The 20,109-nt window shown below is 36.6% G+C and overlaps 1 protein-coding gene across 2 annotated transcripts in view; it reads left to right on the top strand.

Annotated features, from left to right (window-relative positions):
• Nucleotides 1-19,437, top strand: part of MLF1 (myeloid leukemia factor 1) — a 42,121-nt gene extending 22,684 nt beyond the window's left edge. Inside the window, exons 2-8 of one of the 2 annotated variants that reach the window (XM_046659770.1) lie at nucleotides 2,500-2,647; nucleotides 7,377-7,418; nucleotides 11,117-11,200; nucleotides 12,659-12,787; nucleotides 15,211-15,370; nucleotides 17,448-17,586; nucleotides 19,134-19,437. In XM_046659770.1, coding sequence (XP_046515726.1) covers nucleotides 2,500-2,647; nucleotides 7,377-7,418; nucleotides 11,117-11,200; nucleotides 12,659-12,787; nucleotides 15,211-15,370; nucleotides 17,448-17,586; nucleotides 19,134-19,239 — 808 coding nt within the window. In that variant the 3' untranslated portion in view covers nucleotides 19,240-19,437. The remainder of the gene's footprint in view (nucleotides 1-2,499; nucleotides 2,648-7,376; nucleotides 7,419-11,116; nucleotides 11,201-12,658; nucleotides 12,788-15,210; nucleotides 15,371-17,447; nucleotides 17,587-19,133) is intronic. The other variant, XM_046659771.1, reaches the window with a different exon arrangement.
• Nucleotides 19,438-20,109: the final 672 nt, after the last annotated feature.

Raw genomic sequence — 20,109 nt, 5'->3', positions numbered from 1 at the left:
TCATTTTCAGAAAAAAGGCAAGTCCAAGACTGGGAAAAAAGACTTAGAAGACGTATATTTGATCAAAGTCTTTTGTCTAGAATATATAAAGAACTCTTAGAACTCCATAACAATAAGACAACCTAGTGTTTTTAAACGGGGAAAAACTTTGAACAGACTTTTTATCAAAGAAGATATATGAATGACAAATAATAGAAAATAAACCCCCAATGAGGTATTATTAAACCACCTCTCAAATGAAAAAGAGTGACAGTGCCAAGTTTCAGCAAGAATGTAGCACAACTGGAATTCTCAGTTCACATTTTTTACAAAGTTAAACCCACTCTTACCGTATAACCCAGCAGTCCTACTCCTAGGCATTTTACTCAAGAGAAATGAGACTATATATGCGCGAAGACCGGCTTATATGATGTTCACAGAAGCGTTATTCATAATCGCCAAAAACTAGAATCAGTTTTGTGATTATGTTGCGGTAAATCACGTGTGGACCATGGACCTAGCAGGAAAACTGAATGAACTACTGACAAATGGAACAATGTGGATGAACCATCGCAGCATTAGCTAAGTGGAAGAAACTACACAAGACGAACATAGTGTATGAGGCCAATATATGAAATTCTATAGTGACAGAAAGCCTGTCAGCTAATGATAACTAGGGTTAGAGGGAGGTAATTATCTGCAAATGAGCAAGAGGGAATTTGGGGGGTCAAGGGGCTTTCTGCATCTTGATTGTGGTGGTAGTTGTGGCTGTACATTTTTCAAAAGTCATCAAATTGTAGAATTAAAGTGTATAAATTTTGTTTATGTAAATTACACCTGAACAAAGCTAAATTAAAACAAAAACCTCTTTACATACGCAAACACAAACCCAGTTAAGTGGTTTGCTAATCAATTGCACTTGAAGCTTTTTTGTTTTAAAATCACCAACATAATATGTGAATGAATCTGAGCTCCCTGGAAATAGGTTTTGGTATAGTAATACTGCAGAATTCAAAGGAAAAGCTCTTTCTGCCTGGAATTACTAGCAGGACAGAGTTTTTGAGTGGTTTTATGATTATGTTGTGATACAGTGTTGACATGATGACGTCAGAAGATTGGAATTTGGAATTAGAACTGGGAAGGGTGACCTAAGGAGAATGAAACTGAGCTGGAGAATTCTGAAAGGAGGACAAAGTGTTAGGGCCTCCCCTGGACTACAGGAAAGAAGCTTGCCTTGGTAAGGTGAGCTTTATGGGGATATGCCTTAAGTTCTAGAATAAGCAATAAGGAATTAACCAGTGGGTCAGTGACTTTCCAACTGAAATGAAGTTGAGAAACCACTGTGAAAAGGCAATAACAATTTTAGGTTCTTGAATGGGACTTGGGGTGAACTGGTAACATCAGATTAAGACCATCGATATTTACACAGCACATAGAATAGTGCCTGGAATATGATTATTGCTGTATGTGTGTTTAAGTAAAATACATCTCTTTTTATTCTCAGAGGTATTTAATAATAGAATAAGAGGGAGTAGCATTCATACATGAGTTAAGAAGATAAGGGAAATTAGCATTTATATGGGTCAGATATATTATATGAACCAGATACTGTGCTTTGTGCCTTCAGATTACTTGATTTAATCTTAACAACAAGGATATAGATATTATCTTCATCTTACAGCTATGGAAACTTAGGCTCAGAAAGAGGGTTGGCTTCTAATTAATTCAGGTACCACAAACACAGAAGAGGCAGTGTTCCTCAAAGGTGGGTGAGGGACCACTTGAGTTAAGATAACCAGGGATGCGTGTCCACAAACCACACCCAGACCTAATGAATTCCATTGGGAGTTTGGTGGGGAGAGGAATCTATTTCTAACCTCCTCACTAGTTGATTGGTAATTTCAAAAAAGGTTTGAGAACCACTGTCTTAAGACTTAGAAGATGTTTTTACTATGTGGTGATTTCTAGTAATTAGAGTTCTTAGAAACAGAAGTTAGCCTCATAGAGGTGATCTGTAGCTTTGTCTTTGTCTGTTAAAATAGTGTTGTATCTTTACAGTGTTCATAACATAGCTATAGTTCTCGTATTTCATAAATCAGAGTTAAAAAATAAACAAGCCAGCATTCTTTGTTAGTCCTCACTAGAATTTATCTTGTTGACTGCCCAAAGTGGTCTCTACCTGGTGGCAGGTAGCGGTCTTTTTTTTACCATTTCCCTCAGTGCTGGCTTAAGCTACCTGAGATGTGTTACTTTGTGTTTATCCTTTTTATACAGTAAGGGATAAGTAAAGGTGTGTTTTTATTATATACATGACTGAATTATAGTGGATAACAAATAGAACAGAGAACAGTTTTTGTATTCATGCATAGTGGGTTTTTATGAGATAATTCTATACTCCTAAACTCTTCTTCTGTCTCTTTAACAAGCATATTAGCCAACAATAATTCTTGGTAATATTTATCTGCCTACTTATTTAAATTTCAACACTTACTCTTATATGATTATATGTGTTTTCAACAGTGATTCTTTTATTGCACAACGAGAAAGTATGCAACAGATGATGAGAAGTTTTTCTGAGCCTTTTGGAAGAGACTTGCTCAGCATCTCTGATGGTAGAGGAAGAGCTCTTAATCACATGGGACGTGATGACGGTGAAGATTCCTTGACTGTAAGTTCTTTATTTTAAAGTTAGTGAGAAGGTCCCGTGGGAATTGAAGCAAAGTCTCACAAAGAAATGTGTCTATGATGAAAGGATATAACCAATACTTACATTATAGAGATAACTAGTATATACAAGGCAGGGATCTTTTGAAAAGCTGAATCCTTTAACAGTGAATTGTTAGCTGTATAGAGTTCCACTGTGCTCCCAAAACCTTAGGTCCATAGGGTTATATATTATAAGCCAAACTTCAAGTATTATTTTTCATATGTATATATGGTTTGTTCACCTTAGAATTTCCTCCCATGTCTTAAATTAGAACAAGCATAAATTAAATTGTGCCTTAAATTAGAACATTCCCCCACTGCAAAATAGTAGCCGAAGCTATCGTGTAATGCTTTATCTCTGTCGGACCCTGAGAAACCAGCCTCCTGCACTGCTACCTTGGACCTTCAACACTTAGGTAAGCTTCTAACTGTATTCAAAACCAATGCATAACTGCAATATATTCTCATAAGTCTTGTCTAAGAGCAAAACTAGAAGGTCACAAACACACTCAACTCAAAAAAAAAAACTGCAGGGTCTTTATATATCTTAACTATTTTCTTTTATTTTAGTTCTGTGTTTTTCAGCATCAGGAATGGCAGTTCTAGAATAACAGATCCACAGGAATTTCTATATAGATGAATCTCTGCAATTAAAATGTAGATATTTGGAACTCAGTAAACATTGAATTGGGCAATTGGGAAACTTCCAGAAAAATATTTTTATATTTTCTGTTTGCAATAATCTTAAATAGAACAAAATATTTCAAATATTCCTAAGAAGTTTGATAGATAAAATTATATTTGCCATTTAAATGAAAGTAATCTTTATATTCTTTTTCACATATATATTATTCCAATATATATATTATTCACATTCCAATTAGTTTTCTTTTAATTAGTGAATAGTCATATCATAATATATATTTTTTACTTCTAGGGCTATCACTTTCCGTAAAGTCTAAAATTAAGATCAGAGAAAAAACATTATTAAAGAGGACAGAAAAATCAGATATGACATTCTGAAATTTTATCTTTCACATGAGCATTGAAGTATTTTGTATATCTGTATAACCATAGCAAGGAAAGAGTTGGACTATATGTAGTGCTTTGTATTTATGTGCATAAATGAGCTACTTGTAGCTTTTGTGGAAGAAACAAGAAGTGACGCTTTTATTTCCTCGTGAGCATAGATCTGTGTATAATTAGCTGTAAAGTTCTCATTGAGGATGCCTATACACATCAACTGTGACTCCACTGGTCATCCATTGGAAGTAGAAGTAAATGGTTCTTTCCTGGGCACTCGTGCTTTAGACATCTGGATGTTTAATGCGCTGGAATAAGAAATATATAACCGAATAAAGAGAGAACTTTCTGTGAAACTGTAGTTTGTAAGATTCGTAATTTATAACCGTTTGCATTTTAGCTCACCTTACATTATATTTGCCTCGCCAACGTGGCTTGAAATCAAGTTTTGGGGAATGAAAAAAAAACCTTCAGCTGAAGTAATATGGTTGCACAGAAGTCATGATTGAATAAGGAAAGTCAAGTAGGAAAACAGTTCTGAATACAGTGGAAGGCCAAAACCATCATTTGAATGAAAAGCTAAAATAGATGTTACCTTGTACAGTGTATGGTGGCATAAATTAACTTTTATCTAAAATTATGAATCATTAGTATAGGCTAAAGTCTGTAGCTAGCATTATCCAATAGTGCTTTCTGGGTTCTAGAACGTTTCTGATGGGAATGTTCTAAATCTGTCCTGTCCAGTAAGCTAGCCACTAGCCACATTTGACTGTTGAGAACTTGGAATGCGCCTACTGCTACTGAGGAACTGAATTTTTAATTTAACTTTAATTATTTCAAATCTAATTTTAAATAGCCATGTGTGGCTAGTGGGTACCTCAATGGAGGGCATGATGATAGACATTCACATAGGCCCCAAAGCATTTAGCGTTTTTAACCAGAACTGAGTAAAGAGCACTGTATGTGAACTTATCATCTTGTTTCTCATTTAAAAATCATCTCTGTAGGGGGCTGGCCCTGTGGCCAAGTGGTTAAGTGCATGCGCTCCGCTGCAGGCAGCCCAGTGTTTCGTTGGTTCGAATCCTGGGTGTGGACATGGCACTGCTCATCAGACCACACTGAGGCGGCGTCCCACATGCCACAACTAGAAGGACCTGCAACGAAGAATATACAATTATGTACTGGGGGGCTTTGGGGAGAAAAAGGGAAAAAAATAAAATCTTTAAAAATCATTGCTTTAAACATTTTCCCAAGAAAAACTGCAGTACTTATCTACCTATTAAGTAAAAATAAATGATAATTTTTGCTATGTCAGATTTAGATCAACCCATTTCATAAAACCTTGAAGTTTCATAGCTCTTTGGATAGTAAATACTGCTGGTAGTGTTTACTTGCCTCTCATCTAAAATCACTTAGTATACATTTTTCTTTAATTGCATCATATTGTAGCAACTATCTTAGCTCACACTAGTGCATTTTTTTCTTGTTCAAACTATGAAAATCCTTTGCCAATAAATTCAATTCAATTCAAATTAAGATATAGAAATTTCATCCAGTTATAGCAGGTTTTCAAAGGAACATGCAGCCTCTCTCTTAACCAAAACTCACCTTTTTTTCTGTACATTTGTAATTTATACTGGTGAGATGTGGCTCTCCTTTTTTTCCCTAGGATGTGATACCTTTGACATGTTTATGTCTGAGCATGAAAGACCTACGTAATAGCAAACAATAATTAATTAAGAGAAAACAAAAACAAACAGCAATAGCAACAGAAGACGTCTATCCCAACCTGACTTTTCTAAGTCAGTGGTTTATAACTAGATGTGAAGGTAGGAATAAAAATTAGAAACTGACTGCAGAAGATGGAAAAGACCACTGCTAAGTCTGAAAAAAGCATAGCCAAGAAAACAGTAGGCTTTTTGAGCCTGCTGGCTGTCCTAGTCTATTTGAACTTTTAATAAAAATTTATACAGAGCTTTTCTTTCTTTTTATGAAGTAATACGTTTTAAGATAAGTGTTGTGATTAAGCAGTGAGCCATTATGCTGATGGTTTTAAGCACAGTGGATAAAAATCTGTCTTTCAAGGGGCCAGCCTCGTGGTGCAGTGGTCATACATTCGCTTCAGCGGCCTGGGGTTCAGCACCGGATCCCGGGTGCGGACCTACACACCATTTGTCAGGCCATGGCTGAGGCAGGCATCCCACACATAAAGTAGAGGAAGATGGGCACGGATGTTAGCTCAGGGCTAATCTTCCTCCCCAAAAAAATCTGTTTTTCAAATTGACACTTTAATAATTTTTTGCTTTATTTTTGGCTCATCCTTGACATTTGTCATCTTTATCAGCCATAGTATGAGGGAAAACAGACTGCTACTACACGTAGGAGAAGCATCAGCTATGCTCTTTTCTTGTGTTTATACTAGTAGCATTTTCTTCAGCTTGTGATTTCTTTGTGGGGATATTTTTAAGCCAGTTGTCCACTTTGGGAGGATTAGTTTTGTTTAAAACTATATAATTTAATCTGTAAATTTATTTAACTAGACAATTTATAATTCAAGATATGACGTGACCATCTGACATTCAGATTGAGTGATGGTGCTAGAGTCAGTCTAGAACCTGCCTTTCCTTTCAGTGAAAAGAAATAGAGAGAGGGCTTTTGCTGGTGCGGCCAGGACACTTTGGAGATTACTGTTCTACATACGCAGTATAAGTGTGATACAATTTATTGATAAATTTAAACAAATAATTTAAGATTAATCAAATTTAAATAAAATAAAAATCTGATAAATTATATCTGATATAATTTATTATAAAATTTAGTATAAACAAAGTTTTCTCTATTTTTCAACAAAACTTATACTGGGAGAAAATTATCGATCACTGAATGATGGTAAAACTTTATATATACCTTTTACCCAGAAATTCAAAATTTATTTTCAACATTTGAAACTTCCAAGTAATGAAAGTTTTTAATTTTGCAAATATGTGTCTAAAAATTTCTTTATTCATCTGCACCTATTGAGGAATACTATTTGTGAACTGTTAATTTTGATTATTCCAGTATATGTAACATTCTTTTGCCTATCAAAGACTCTATTTCTAAATCTCTGTGTGTGATCCTTTCTGAAGTCTCTGTTTCTTATTCCATAAATTAGTTTGCAGGAGGTTTTCATTACATTTTTTTTGCCCAATATCTCTGCTAATCTTTTGAAATGTTATTAATGTAGATAATTTTTACTTTTAATTGCTTATAGGCAAGATTAACTGATCTTTTAAAAATATAGAATAGTTGAGCAAAAGAAATGATATAATCTTAATCATTGTACCTTATGTTTTAATTAATTTTGGTGTGAATTTGCATTTCCTCTGAGAAATGTTTGTCTTAATCCATAGCAAATACTTTTTCTTTCAGCTGCCTTTAATAAATACTACAGTAGTCATATTTAAAATCGACGTATGACCTCCCTGTTTGCCTGCCAGGCTTCTGTCAGACTCTACAATGAATCATAAGCAGATAATTTTAAAAATGTATATTGAGTTCTTTTGGATTAGAAGGTTCTGTAATTTTGTTAGCTCTGAACTATGTAATTATGCGATGCATTTCTCTCTTTTTCAGGGATTATCATTAAATGTCATAACCAAAGTTAATTGTATTTTTTTTTTCCCTAGGCAATGAGTTCTCTTGTGCCTTTTGGCAGTTTTGGTGGTATGGTTCGTATCATGAGACACAAACCATTTTAGCAGTATTTTCTGACGAATATTTCTTTTTCATTAACTCATGCAAACTGAATTGGCATGCAGTCTCACGTCCATAATGGCTTTTTAGTATTTGTACTGAAAACCAGTTTTATGTATGAAATTTATCTTAGAGGATTTAGGCATGTGTTTTTTGCAGTAAGTCATATCAACATATATAAAATCAGTCTTCAAAAAGAAAGTACAGTTTAATAGATGAACATTCGATTTACAAAAAGGATCTCCATAGTTGTGTTGAAAGGGGAGACTTCCACGTGTTTATGATGACCTTCCCCAAGGCGTCATAGCACCGACCTGCGGGCAGACATGCGCGTGCGGAAAAGCTCAGCTTGGCTGCTTTCCCCGGGACTCTGTGGCCAGTTTGTTCCGTTACTTTTCCTTTCCCATGTCCAGGTACAGCTGTTCTGCAACCATCTTTTCTCCCACCCATTTCTTGGGCTTTAGTCCTGTTTTCTGTGATGCTAGTTTCTAATACACTTAAAAGCCATCTGAGGAGTAGCAGAGAATAGTGTGACTTTGGAACATTTCCTGTGGATGCATCTACACTCTCATGAAAAAGTTTCTTTTTATTCTCTTGTGCTAGACTTCAACCATTTGTCTCCCTGAAGTTTGACATATAACATTTGTCCTTCCCGACCAGAGTTTTTAGAGGGATGAATGACGAAGAAAGAAAGCAGTTATAGCACAGAGTTATCATTAAAATGCCCGGGAAGTTCAGCATGCTGTGGGAGCACAGATAGAAAAAAGCATGTAACCTAGACCTTTGGAGGGGTGGGTTGGAGGTCAACCAGAGAAAACTTCCTGAACCTTGTGGATTAATAGGAATTAGCCAGGAAGTGCAGGGAGGGGAAAAGAAAAGTGCTCAACACAGAGGAAACAGCATGTGCAAAGACCTGGAGGCAAGGTGACTTGCCTAAAGATGTTGAGGATGACTTATCCTAGAGTATGAGTTGGAGAGTGGATATAGATGAGGATGGAGAGGTAACCAGGGACTTCTTTCGGCCCTGGTAAGGACTGTGGACATTATCTTAAGAGTAGGGGAAGCAGTTGATGAATTTTCATCAAAGTTATAATAGAATCAGATTCTCATTTTTGAAAGATCATTGTGCCCACAGGGGAGAGAGACTAGAAGGGAGCACAGTGGAGGCAGGGAGGCCAGGGGCTGTTAAAGCATTCTGGGAAGTATTAGTGATGGCCTTTACTTGGATAATGGTTGTGGAAATAAAGAGAAATCATTTCATTTGAGAGAGAGTAAAGAGGTGAATGGATAGAACTTTGTGGTCGATTGTGCTGAAGGAGCAGTAGAGAGGGAGAAGGAAAGTATTATGCCATATTTCTGGCAGGAGGAGTTAGGTGGATGGGAATGCCACTGTGCTAAGGAATAGAGCATTGATGCAGTACAAATATGAGGGCAGGGATGGTCAAAAGGATCATTTCAGTTTTAGGTGTTTGCATTTGAGGTGTCTGTGTGCTTTCCAGGTGGATTTATCTGGTAAACAGTTGTATATATGAGTCTGAGCTGAGCTACAGATAATTTGTCCATTCATTCAGCAAATATTTATTGAGCCCTCCTATATGCTGGGAATTATTTTATATGTATTGGGAATAGAGTAGTGAATAAGACAGAGAGGATAACCCTGCTTTCAGGGGTTATTTTTATAGAGTGGGAAAACACAGCAAACAACAAAATAATTTCAGATAGTCAAAGTACGCCGAAGGAGATGAAGCAGGGTAATGATATAGTGGCAGGTGGGAGGTGAAGCAGAGATTAGTTTAGGCAGGTGGCCAGAAGAGGCCTTTCTAAGGAAGTGATAATTGAATGATGAGAAGAAACTGACTATGCTGAGAGTCAGGAGAAAACATTCTAGGCAGAGAGAAGAGCATGTGTGCAAAGCTCCTGAAGGCCTTACGAGCCCACTGGAATCTCAGCTCTAATTTGTACCCCCACTGTTTGTCACTCCAAGGTGGTGGGCCGCCTCAGAGCAAGTACAGATACATCTTTTGATGGTGATTTGGTAGTGAGTGAGAAGAGGGCCGAGTATACCCAAACATCTGATCTCCTCCTCCTCCTCCTCCTCCCCCGGGCCCCTCCTCCCCCTCCTCCCCCCCTCCTCATCCCCCTCCTCCCCTCCCTCCTCATCCCCCTCCTCCCCTCCCTCCTCTTCCCCCTCCTCCCTTTCCCCCTCCTCCCCTCCCCCTCCCTCCACACCCCTTCCTTGGGCTAGCCCTTCCATCTCATGAATTGTATCTCTTATACAGCCCTGATTCTCAACCTAGTGTTGAAACAAAACATTTAGAATATTTTCTAAATTGTGTTGAATTTCTAAAATGCAGATTAATTCTACTTCAGTCCTTTGTGTACCCAGAGACATATCAATATTTCCTAACTGTGCCTTTGTTGTTCCCTAATATGTTAAGTGCAGGTCCTAAATTTGGTTTTCCCATCTATTTCCCATCATTATCAGCACTAAAAACCCAGTAGAAGGCAGAAACACAAACAGGCCTTTGGTAATTCTTTATTGAGTCCCAGCTTGGCACACAGCAGAACCTTCAGAAGGGCTGAAATATGGACATTGAACCACAGTGCCTTTCAGGATTCAGGACTCCTCCTGCTGGAGTGAAGGAGTTCCTTGAACCAGACACTCCCTCTCTTTTATAGTAGTAGAGGATGCAGTGGTTGACACATTAGAATGTGTGCTTCACTTTTTATTTTCTGGTGAGTGTTCCAGTGATAAAACCTAAAATCAATAGCAGATTTTTCTAGAACAGGATTTCTCAGCCTCAACACTACTGACATTTTGGGTCAGACAATTCTCATTCTTGGGGGCTGTCCTATGCATTGTAGGATGTTTAGCAGCATCCCTGGCCTGTACTTACTAGATGCCAGTCATATAATCCTCTTCGGTTGTGACAAACAAAACTGAGTATAATTATTGCCAGATGTCCCTGGAGAGTCAAAATTGCTCTTGGTTGAGAAACCACTATTCTAGAGGAATCCTTAACTGTTCTTCTAAAGGAGCATACCTTGTGCTTCAAGGATATGCCTGACTGAGCCTTACGTGGTAGGCAGTAAATGGAAAGCCTAACAGTAGAGGGAAGTGACTTCTATCACTTGGACCGTACTGTGATGAAAAGGAGGGCTGGCTACTCCAGAAGCAGCTTGTCAGCCATGTGGTACTGGTAGAGATGACACTGGCATCTTATACCCAAGTTTTATTTGTTTGCATAAAGGGGTATTGAAAGGGAAGTAGGAAAAATGTGTACTATTCTATGTCAGAGCTATCCCAGCCCAGAATGCACCTCTCAGTATTTAAATTTTAACCAAATTACGTTTTGAGAAAGATGAGAAATGACATATGTGTTTATATGTTCATGCATGTATATATGTGTGTATATATACACATGTATTTATGCATGTTTTGATAGTGTTACTTTTATATGTTGACTGTTTGGGATTTTGTCTATGCTTCAATTTTTTCTTTAACCAATCGCTTTCATTGTATAAGTCCTTAAATTATCTTTGGCTGGTTGGTTACTGTATGAGATCCCACTGCACAAATTGGGAAGAAATTGTTTCCGATGTTTTGAGAAGGTTGATTTGCTTCTTTTGTGTTGTACTTATAGTTAATAACATACTTCTTAATATCCTGTAGCATACAGGTGTCAACCCTTTCCAGGCAATGGACCGAATGATGTTAAATATGAGAAACAGTATGCAAGAAGTACAAAGAAACTTTGTAAGTACTAAAAAAATGATGAGCAAAACATTGTTTTCAGTTATTGGTACCCTATAGTGACTTTCAAACATTTTTTTAACCACGATCCCCCGTGGTTGAAAAATATATCTTAGATCATGACTCAGTACAAAATAACTGTGTACTTGATAAATATATCTGAAACAAAGCTACATGAGAAGATGATCATAGTATTTACGATGTGTGCTGATATTTTCAGTACAAAATAGCTGTGCACTTGATAAACATACCGGAGCCAAAGTCACATGAGAAAGCACTCGTACTATTTACAATATGTGCTGATATTTTCTTTTTTATTTCATATTTTAAAAATCCTGGTCACAACCCACCAAATTGATTTCACAACATACAGGTTTGAAAAATAGCATTAATTAAGTTTGAAAAGTAGAAAAAAGTAAACCTCAAAAACATTTGTTGTGCTGAAGGTCACTATTATAAATGAACATTTTATTTGAATTTAGATATTTTTATTATTTATAACCTGTCTACTTAAAGGATTTGTAGCATCTAAAAAATTAAGTTTTAGTGTTTAAAAAAAAATACTCTGAAAACAGAAATTTCAAGAATGATGTTTAGGCACTGGAATAGATCCATACAGTCTAAATACCTATAAACTAGTACTAATAGTCTTACTTTCTACTCATAATAGTAACGTTATAATAACTTGATTTTCTATGAAGACCTATGTCATTTTAGTCATCCAGTTTGGAATCTGAGGATCATTTCAGAGTGTCCCAATCTAGGGCATTATAAATGACTTTAGTAATGTAGCAATGAGGTACGCACAGGAGGTATAAAACTTCGTGGTATGTGGCTAATTGGTGCAGTGTTGACAAAATTGCACACAAGGGTCCACCACTGACTATAAAAGCATCACAGGTTTCAGGGCTCAGCATCTATATTTAAATCTAAGCCACAAGTCTTTTTTTTCTTTTTAAGATTTTATTATTTTTATTTTTTATTTTTCCTTCTTCTCCCCAAAGCCCCCCAGTACATAGTTGTGTATTTTAGTTGTAGATCCTTCTGGTTCTGCTATGTGGGATGCGACCTCAGCATGGCCTGATGAGCAGTACCATGTCCGCGCCCAGGATCAGAACCAGCAAACCCCTAGCCGCCAAAGCCAAGAGCGTGAACTTAACCATTCCACCACAGGGCCGGCCCCCCTAAGCCACAAGTCTTTGATCCCAAAGACTTAAGGATCTCTAAGTGAATCCCTTGTTATTATTCCTCACAAGGAGAGTGGGAGTTGGTACCTAAAATGAAAGGAGGTTAGGACCTTCCTGCGGGTGCCATTTGGATACACCATACTGATAGTATAGTATCCTTAGTAGAACTTCTAGCCGATGTTGTTGCTTATTTGAATCCTCTGACATTAATTCTTCGTATTTGAGTAAATCCTCTAGATTTACAATTTATATATATATATGTTTTTATCTCTAGGGTCACCTTTCCATGGATCCAAATGGACATTCATTTAGTTCTTCCTCAGTTATGACTTATTCCAAAGTGGGAGATGAACCAGCAAAGGTTTTCCAGGCCTCGACTCAAACTCGGAGGGCTCCAGGAGGAGTAAGTATCTTCTAAGCATTCTTGGAACTTTATAAAGTTAATTATTAAAATTTTATGTGGTACAGGGCGGCGGGGAGACGTCACTGAGAAAAGCATTAAAGCTAACCGTATTTACTTAGTTTGCGACATTTTTTGTCCTCCTCCCATTCTGCCTTTTTTATCTAAGTATCTATTGATATTGATTACCTCTACATGTTGACAAGGTAAGTAAACACTAAAAGAAGTCTTTGTTTCAGGAAATAGATCTCTGCTTTTAATTTATGTTCGAAGTTGTCAACTTAAAAAGCAAATTCGCCTATTTTACCCTCAAAATCAATTTATTCAGAAATAGCCAAAAGAATTGCAATTTGGCATGGGCATACTATAGTGAACCATAGGCAAATCCAGAAAACAAAGGAGAGGAGCTTGCTTTTATTGAGAAAAGGGGGGAATAGGGAGGAGCTGTTCTAAACAAAAGTCCACTGGGGGAAAGTAAAGTTCAGGACAGCAACTGGCTTCTCATTGGCTGAGCTGTGGCGTTTCTCATTGGCTGGGCTTCAGCGCTTCTCATTGGCTGAGCTGCAGTGTTTCTCATTGGCTGGGCTGTGCTGGTCAAGAGAGGAGTCTTTCTTCATTAGTAATGTAGTTGTACTTCCTGTGGGAGAAGCAAGCGCCTGTCTGTTCCTCTTTGGAGTGATTGAGGTAGGCTGTGGGAGTGCCCCCTACAGGCATTCCTGACTTCAATTTAGTTAAGGCTGCTTCTATTAATTTCCCCTGAGTAAATGAATTTTAACTTATGAAATATTTGAAGTGTACAGAAAGGATCTAGAGAATAATACCTATATTCCTTCAACCCAGGTTAGTCAAATCATAACATTTTTCTCTATTTAAGTTGTCTCTTGTTTTGTTTTCTTTTTAAGCAGAAATGTTACAGATGCAGTTAGAGCGTCCAATGCCCTCTTCCTTGGTCCCTTCTCCCTTTCCAAAGAGAACCATTTTCTTATATCCAAAATGTATTATTTTCATGCATGTTTTTATAATTTTATTACTTATGTATGCAGCATCAACAATATAATGAATTATTGTACAGGTTCCTAAACTTATATAAATGGTTTCATCTTGCATATGTCCTCTGCAGCTTGACTTTGCCCAGTAATAGGCTTCTGAGATTTATTCAAGTTGATGTGTAGCTCTGGTTTCTTTATTTTAACTTCTATATAGTATCCAAAATCCAAAGTATGAGTATACCACAGTTTTTTATCTATTTTTCTATTGATAGATATTTAAGTGTTTCTTATTTTTCACTTCTTCATCTTTATAAATGTCTCTTTGTGCAAAGGGTCTAGGAAGGTATTGTTGAGTTGTAGGAGGTGTGTATCTTCATCTTTATCTAGAAATTACCAAGTTACTGTCACACAGTGATTGAAAAGGTTGGCTCCCACAAACTCTGGTATAAGAGTTCCCATTTCTCCACTTCCCTTTGAGTACTTATAGTAAAAAAAAAAAAAATTAGATTTGCCTGTCTAATGTGTGTGAATAGTTCATTTTTTATTCTTACGTATAAAGATTCACCTTTTAGGGGGCCTGCCCTGTGGCTGACTGGTTAAGTTCAAGCACTCTGCTTCAGCGGCCCAGGGTTTGGAGGGTTTGGATCCTGGGCACGGACATGGCACCGCTCATCAGGCCATGCTGAGGCGGCATGCCACGTGCCACAACCAGAGGCACTCACAACTAGAATATACAGCTATGTACTGGGGGGATTTTGAGGAGAAGAAGAAGGGAAAAAAACAAAAGATGAAGATTAGCAACAGATGTTAGCTCAGGTGCCAATCTTTTAAAAAAAAAAAGATTCACCCTTTAATGCTGTTCTTACTGTAGTACAGCTAATTCCTCTCAGACGTTTTACCTTGCTGTAAGTGACATGCAGCTTAAATGTAAACCGTATAATTGGAGATGTCCCACAGCAAGCCGTGTTGATAGTCTTTGGCTATCATAAATATTCTAATGACCCCCAGAGTTGGTAGGTGGTAGCCATGAAATTCAAGCCATCAACATGACTGCTGGGTAATTAGTTGCCCTTACTTGTAAGAATGCTAGTAGCATGTACAGCCATCTATTACGTTATCAAGGACAACGTTGAAGGCACTAACAGGTTTTGTATAGTTAAGTTATTCTTTGTTGTAATATTTGATGACAGTTTGGAAAAAGGTTAAATTGTATTGGTTCTATTTGTCCGTTTTAATTTTAAGCAGCTCAGGAAATATCAAAGAACTATGTCCACATTTTTACTGCAAGTTGGCAGTGGAACTCAGTATTCATTATTTTTAAAGCAATAGACTTATGGTCTTACCTCTATGGATAAACAAGCCCTGAGGATTTTAGAATTATATCCATTCTATATATATATAAATAACAGCTAATTTTTATTTTCTTTATTTTTACAGATAAAGGAAACTAGGAGAGCACTGAGAGATTCTGACAGTGGACTAGAAAAAATGGCCGTTGGTCATCATCTCCGTGACCGAGCTCACGTCATTAAAAAGTCAAAGAACAACAAGACTGGAGATGAAGAGGTCAATCAAGAATTTATCAATATGAATGAAAGTAAGTTGCTGCACAAAATAGCAGTCTTCCTCTTAAAGTTAAAACAGCAGCTGTGCTAGTAGAACTTGATGAATATTTTTTGTAGAAACATTTCATAAGGTGTCATTTTGAGGTAGTTTATGAATAATATGTGGAGGGAATACCTTATCAAAGTAATAAAATTGAGGTTTATTGTTCCATAGTAGATCTGTTTTTTATAGTGACTTTTGGTAATATTGAATATAATTTACTTTTTGTTTCATACTTGGAAAATGGAATCTTTTGAATTGTTATTTAGTAAAATTACCAGCAGGCAAAATGAGTTTTTAAATATTTCTGTTTATCAAAGAAGTATATTTGAAAAGTATAAAGAAGAAAATTAAAAATGTCCATAATCCCAACCCCAAATAACTACTATTAATGTTTGAGTGTATTCCTTCCTAATAGTTTTATGTATATGTAAACACACATTTTTTTTCCAAAATTAGTCATTTTTTTTTTAAAGATTTTATTTTTTCCTTTTTCTCCCCAAAGCCCCCCGGTACATAGTTGTATATTCTTTGTTGTGGGTCCTTCTAGTTGTGGCGTGTGGGACGCTGACTCAGTGTGGTTTGATGAGCAGTGCCATGTCCGCGCCCAGGATTCGAACCAACGAAACACTGGGCCGCCTGCAGCGCAGCACGCGAACTTAACCACTCGGCCACGAGGCCAGCCCCTCAAAATTAGTATTTTACTATCTATATAATTTATATTGTGCTTATTTTAATTCACCATTATAATTGTGAACAGTCATCTATGATGTTATTTTTCAAAAACATTCTAAATGGTACCTGAAAGTTTTATCATGAACAGGTCGTAATTTATTGAAGCCATTATGTATTGTTGGCACTTAGGCTTTTGCATGGATAAGATTTTAATTTCTGGTATTGTTAGATAATGGATCATGTATATATCAATGTAAATACTTCCATTTTCCAGATTTTGTATTTATTCTTCAATGTATTTAAGTCCTTCCACTGTCCTATCCTCTCATTATAATTTTTAAGTTATAGTCATCTCCTGTTTTCAGAAAGTATTTTGAATAAAAATGTTTTGTATCATTTTAGAAAAAGAAATTCTCTTAAGGTTGGAATTTGATAAAATTATTCTTATGTGGGGTCCAGCCCTGTGGCTGAGTGGTTAAGTTCAGGTGCTCTGCTTCGGCCGCCCAGGGTTTCACTGGTTCGGATCCTGGGTGCGGACATGGCACTGCTCATCAGGCCATGCTGAGGCAGCATCCCACGTGCCACAAGTAGAAGAACCCACAGCTAGAATATGTAACTGTGTACTGGGGGGATTTGGGGAGAAAAAGAAAAAAAAGGAAAGAAGATTGGCAATAGTTGTTAGCTCAGGTGCCAATCTTTAAAAAAAAATTATTCTTGTACAATAAGATGGAAGCCACAATAACTTAACTTTTCTTTAATTTTAACCTTTGTAATTTTGTCGTATTTAAATATATACCTAGTACTTCACAATAGTTAACATGTTGAAGAAAAATTTAGTGAAGCAACATTATTATAAAGGCAATCTGAAAGAAAACGTACTGTCATTTGCCAGTTGTTGTTGTTATGGAAGTTAGATACTCCCTAACAACACAGATTGACAATCGAGATAAGTAACCTATCTCAGGAAATGGACAACAGACGCTTCTGAGGCCAAATTATGAGGGAAAACGGTGAGCCTGATAGGAAGTGCTGGTCATAGGAGGAGGGCCCAGGTGCAGAGGAAAGCATGATGACTATGAGATGACCCAGGAAGAAAGACTGTGTCTTAGTGTAATTGGGTCAAGGGGTCCATTGGGTAGAATAATATGATATCCAGGCAGGTGCGTGAAAAACCGGATCATCAATAACCAAATTAACAATAGGAATAGGAGAGGAACAAACAGAAAAGTAAGTACTACCCTGAGTCAAAGCCTTTATATATGAAGCAGTTTCCTGCCTCTATCTTGAGGTTAGGCTGATGGAAACACAGGCTAGAAGGAAATGTGTAGGGAGAGAGGCAGTTACTGACAGTTGATACTGTAGTACTTACCCCTTTACTTTGATATTTAATGTAGGTGATGCTCACGCATTTGATGATGAGTGGCAAAATGAGATTTTGAAGTACAAACCAGGGGGACAATGGCGCAATCTAGAAAACACTAGGATGCGCAGTGTTGGTCATGAGAATTCAAGATCCCGAGAGCTTAAAAGAAGGTAAAGTCATTTTTAAAATAATCTGTGTTTTTTTAAAGAAGAACTAGAAGAAAAGTTAGTAATTTTACCTCTGTTATCAGGAAGTTTTGGTTAACATCTAAGTTGTTTGTAGCAACAATATCTTTTGTGAAAGATGTAATAATTTTCCATTATATCTGAGTATTCCACACAAATTTAAATTTGTATCTGAAAACCAATAATATTTTAGGGCTGTATGATTAGTAACTCACTAGCAAATTATGCTTTACAAGATAGGGGCTAAAATCCTCCTAAGGAAAAGTAATGTGCTATAATGTAGTTATTCTTGTGAAACAGATTTTAATCGGGATAGAGTGGGAGTCATACATGGTAAAGATGTTATTTTCCAGAGATATGATAAGGAGAAAGAGGCTGTATTTGAAAGGCATTAACAAAACTTCCCTAGCGAGTCAAAATTTAGCATTTAATGGTAAATGCATTTTTAGGGACTTGTAGCATATGTAACATCTGTATTAGATATTAGATATTTTGGAAGAGTTTTGCAAAAACTTTAGCCTCCTTTGGAATTACCTTTTGGAATAGCTGTGAAATATAAATGTGCTGAAATCACATCTTAAAGATTACAGAGATTTTTATATATTTAGTATATATTGTAGAGTTACAATTTAATTTGGTTCTCTAAGGAAAAAATTGAAAAAATGGCTAACTCCTAATTACACGAGAGAGAGAAATGGGGTCGGGGGGGCGGTGCGTGGTAATGGAGATTGGCCTCAGCAGGCCCTGAAACAGAAATGTGCTCTGGGCTGCAGAGAGTGGCGGGCTGCTGCAGAAGGCGCGAGGCTTCACAGCGCCAGCGGAGGGCAAGTGGTGTCAAGCCAATCAACCCTTGTGCAGAATTTCATGTTAGTGTCTTTTATTTAAAAATACTTGTTTAGGAATTTAGAGCCCAAATATTTTCTGTAAAAAACTTGCTTCCGTATTAATTTTAGATATTTGTCTCACTTTGAAAAGTTTATTGATAAAAACCTAACAGTGCTAAGTTTGACTATGAAATCGAGCTCCCAATTAGAGAAAACATGCTCTTTATAGATGATCCATAAATCTGGGGCTGTATCAATGGCATTTTCTGTAAACTAGCACCATCCAGCAGAACTTTCTGAAACGATTTTGTGCGAAGATGAAAATGTTGTGTATCTGTACTGTTCAATCTGGTAGCCACTAGCCACGCTGCCTGTTGAATCACGCTTGAAATGTGGCCGATGCAACCGAGGAACTGAATTTAACACTTTTTTTTCACTTTAATTAATTTAAATGTAAGTGATGGCTGGCTAGCAGCACCATGTTGGACAGTGAGGTTAAACTGAAGGAGCTCACTGTGCCTCGGGAAGGCAGCTGTTGCTCTCTTAAAGGTTGAGAGAAGTCGTCTGCCATATGCTTTTCAAAGCTGTTAAGGAAATTTGAAGATAAAACTCTGCTTAAATTATATTCATTTTTAACAAGTGTGTATTAATTTAGAAACCATTGACCATTTTAAAAATGGTATTAACGTTCATGTGTATATTTCTCAGGGAGAAACCTCATCAAAGTCCAGCCATTGAACATGGAAGAGGATCCACTGTCTTTGTGGACAAGCTTAACATCAAAGGCTCACCTGTGAAAATCAACAAAAAATAAATAGCTGTGCATGTCATTCTAGTTTTGGTTGTTTTAAGAGAGAAAGTGATGGTGCTGGGTAATACACAGAAGACCAATCTCTTGTTGTTAAATCAGTACTGTACTTAGCAGCTTTCTTCTGATTATCTGAATGTTCTTGCAAGTGTAGCTTTATACTGTTCCTACTTTAGGAATAAAACTGATTTTCAACAATGCGAATAAGTTGTTATTCTGTAAAACTCTTTGCTTTGAAACATACTAATTTTTAAAGCACGCGTGCTGATTTTGCTTTCCACGTTATTTTCCTCTCGGCTGTGTGTCTTTTAGATATTCAAGATTGAATGCAGAGCTAGTTCTGTTATATATAATTAGTTATACGAAAGTAAAATGTTAAAAAAGTCTCTTTTCACTAACAGTATACTAGAGTGATGTGAGTAAAGATTAAAATTATTTCCCTCAAATTCTTTAAGGTGTTTTGTAGCCAGCTAGCTTAAAGATTTTTTTTAAAATAAAGCAAAATTATACTAGTACTGTTTTGTGAGAAATTAGTTATTATTTTGACAAAGAACATAAAGAATCATCAAATAGTTCATTTTGAAAGAAACATTTTAAATTGCTGCTATATGTGTTTTCTTCTTATAATTTCTTTGCACAGCATATTCTTTTTTGTTCTATATTGCGTTCTTGACATTCATCAGACTTTACGCTGACCTTTCCTTTAACTTTAAGGTAACATATTTCTGCTCTCCTTTCCCACAAACAGCTTAATCTATCTCGACGGAAACATTCTAAAGTTAGAGTGTCCTGGGAGAAACTCTGCTCAGCTTTTTTGTGACATTTAGAAAAATGCATTTGATATTCTGCAAACCTGAATGATTGGTTATCTGAAAA

Source organism: Equus quagga, chromosome 4 (assembly GCF_021613505.1).
Source record: "Equus quagga isolate Etosha38 chromosome 4, UCLA_HA_Equagga_1.0, whole genome shotgun sequence".
Classification (NCBI taxonomy): Eukaryota; Metazoa; Chordata; class Mammalia; order Perissodactyla; family Equidae; genus Equus; species Equus quagga.
The sequence above is the reverse complement of the archived record's forward strand: the minus strand, read 5'-3'. Positions and strand labels throughout refer to the sequence as shown.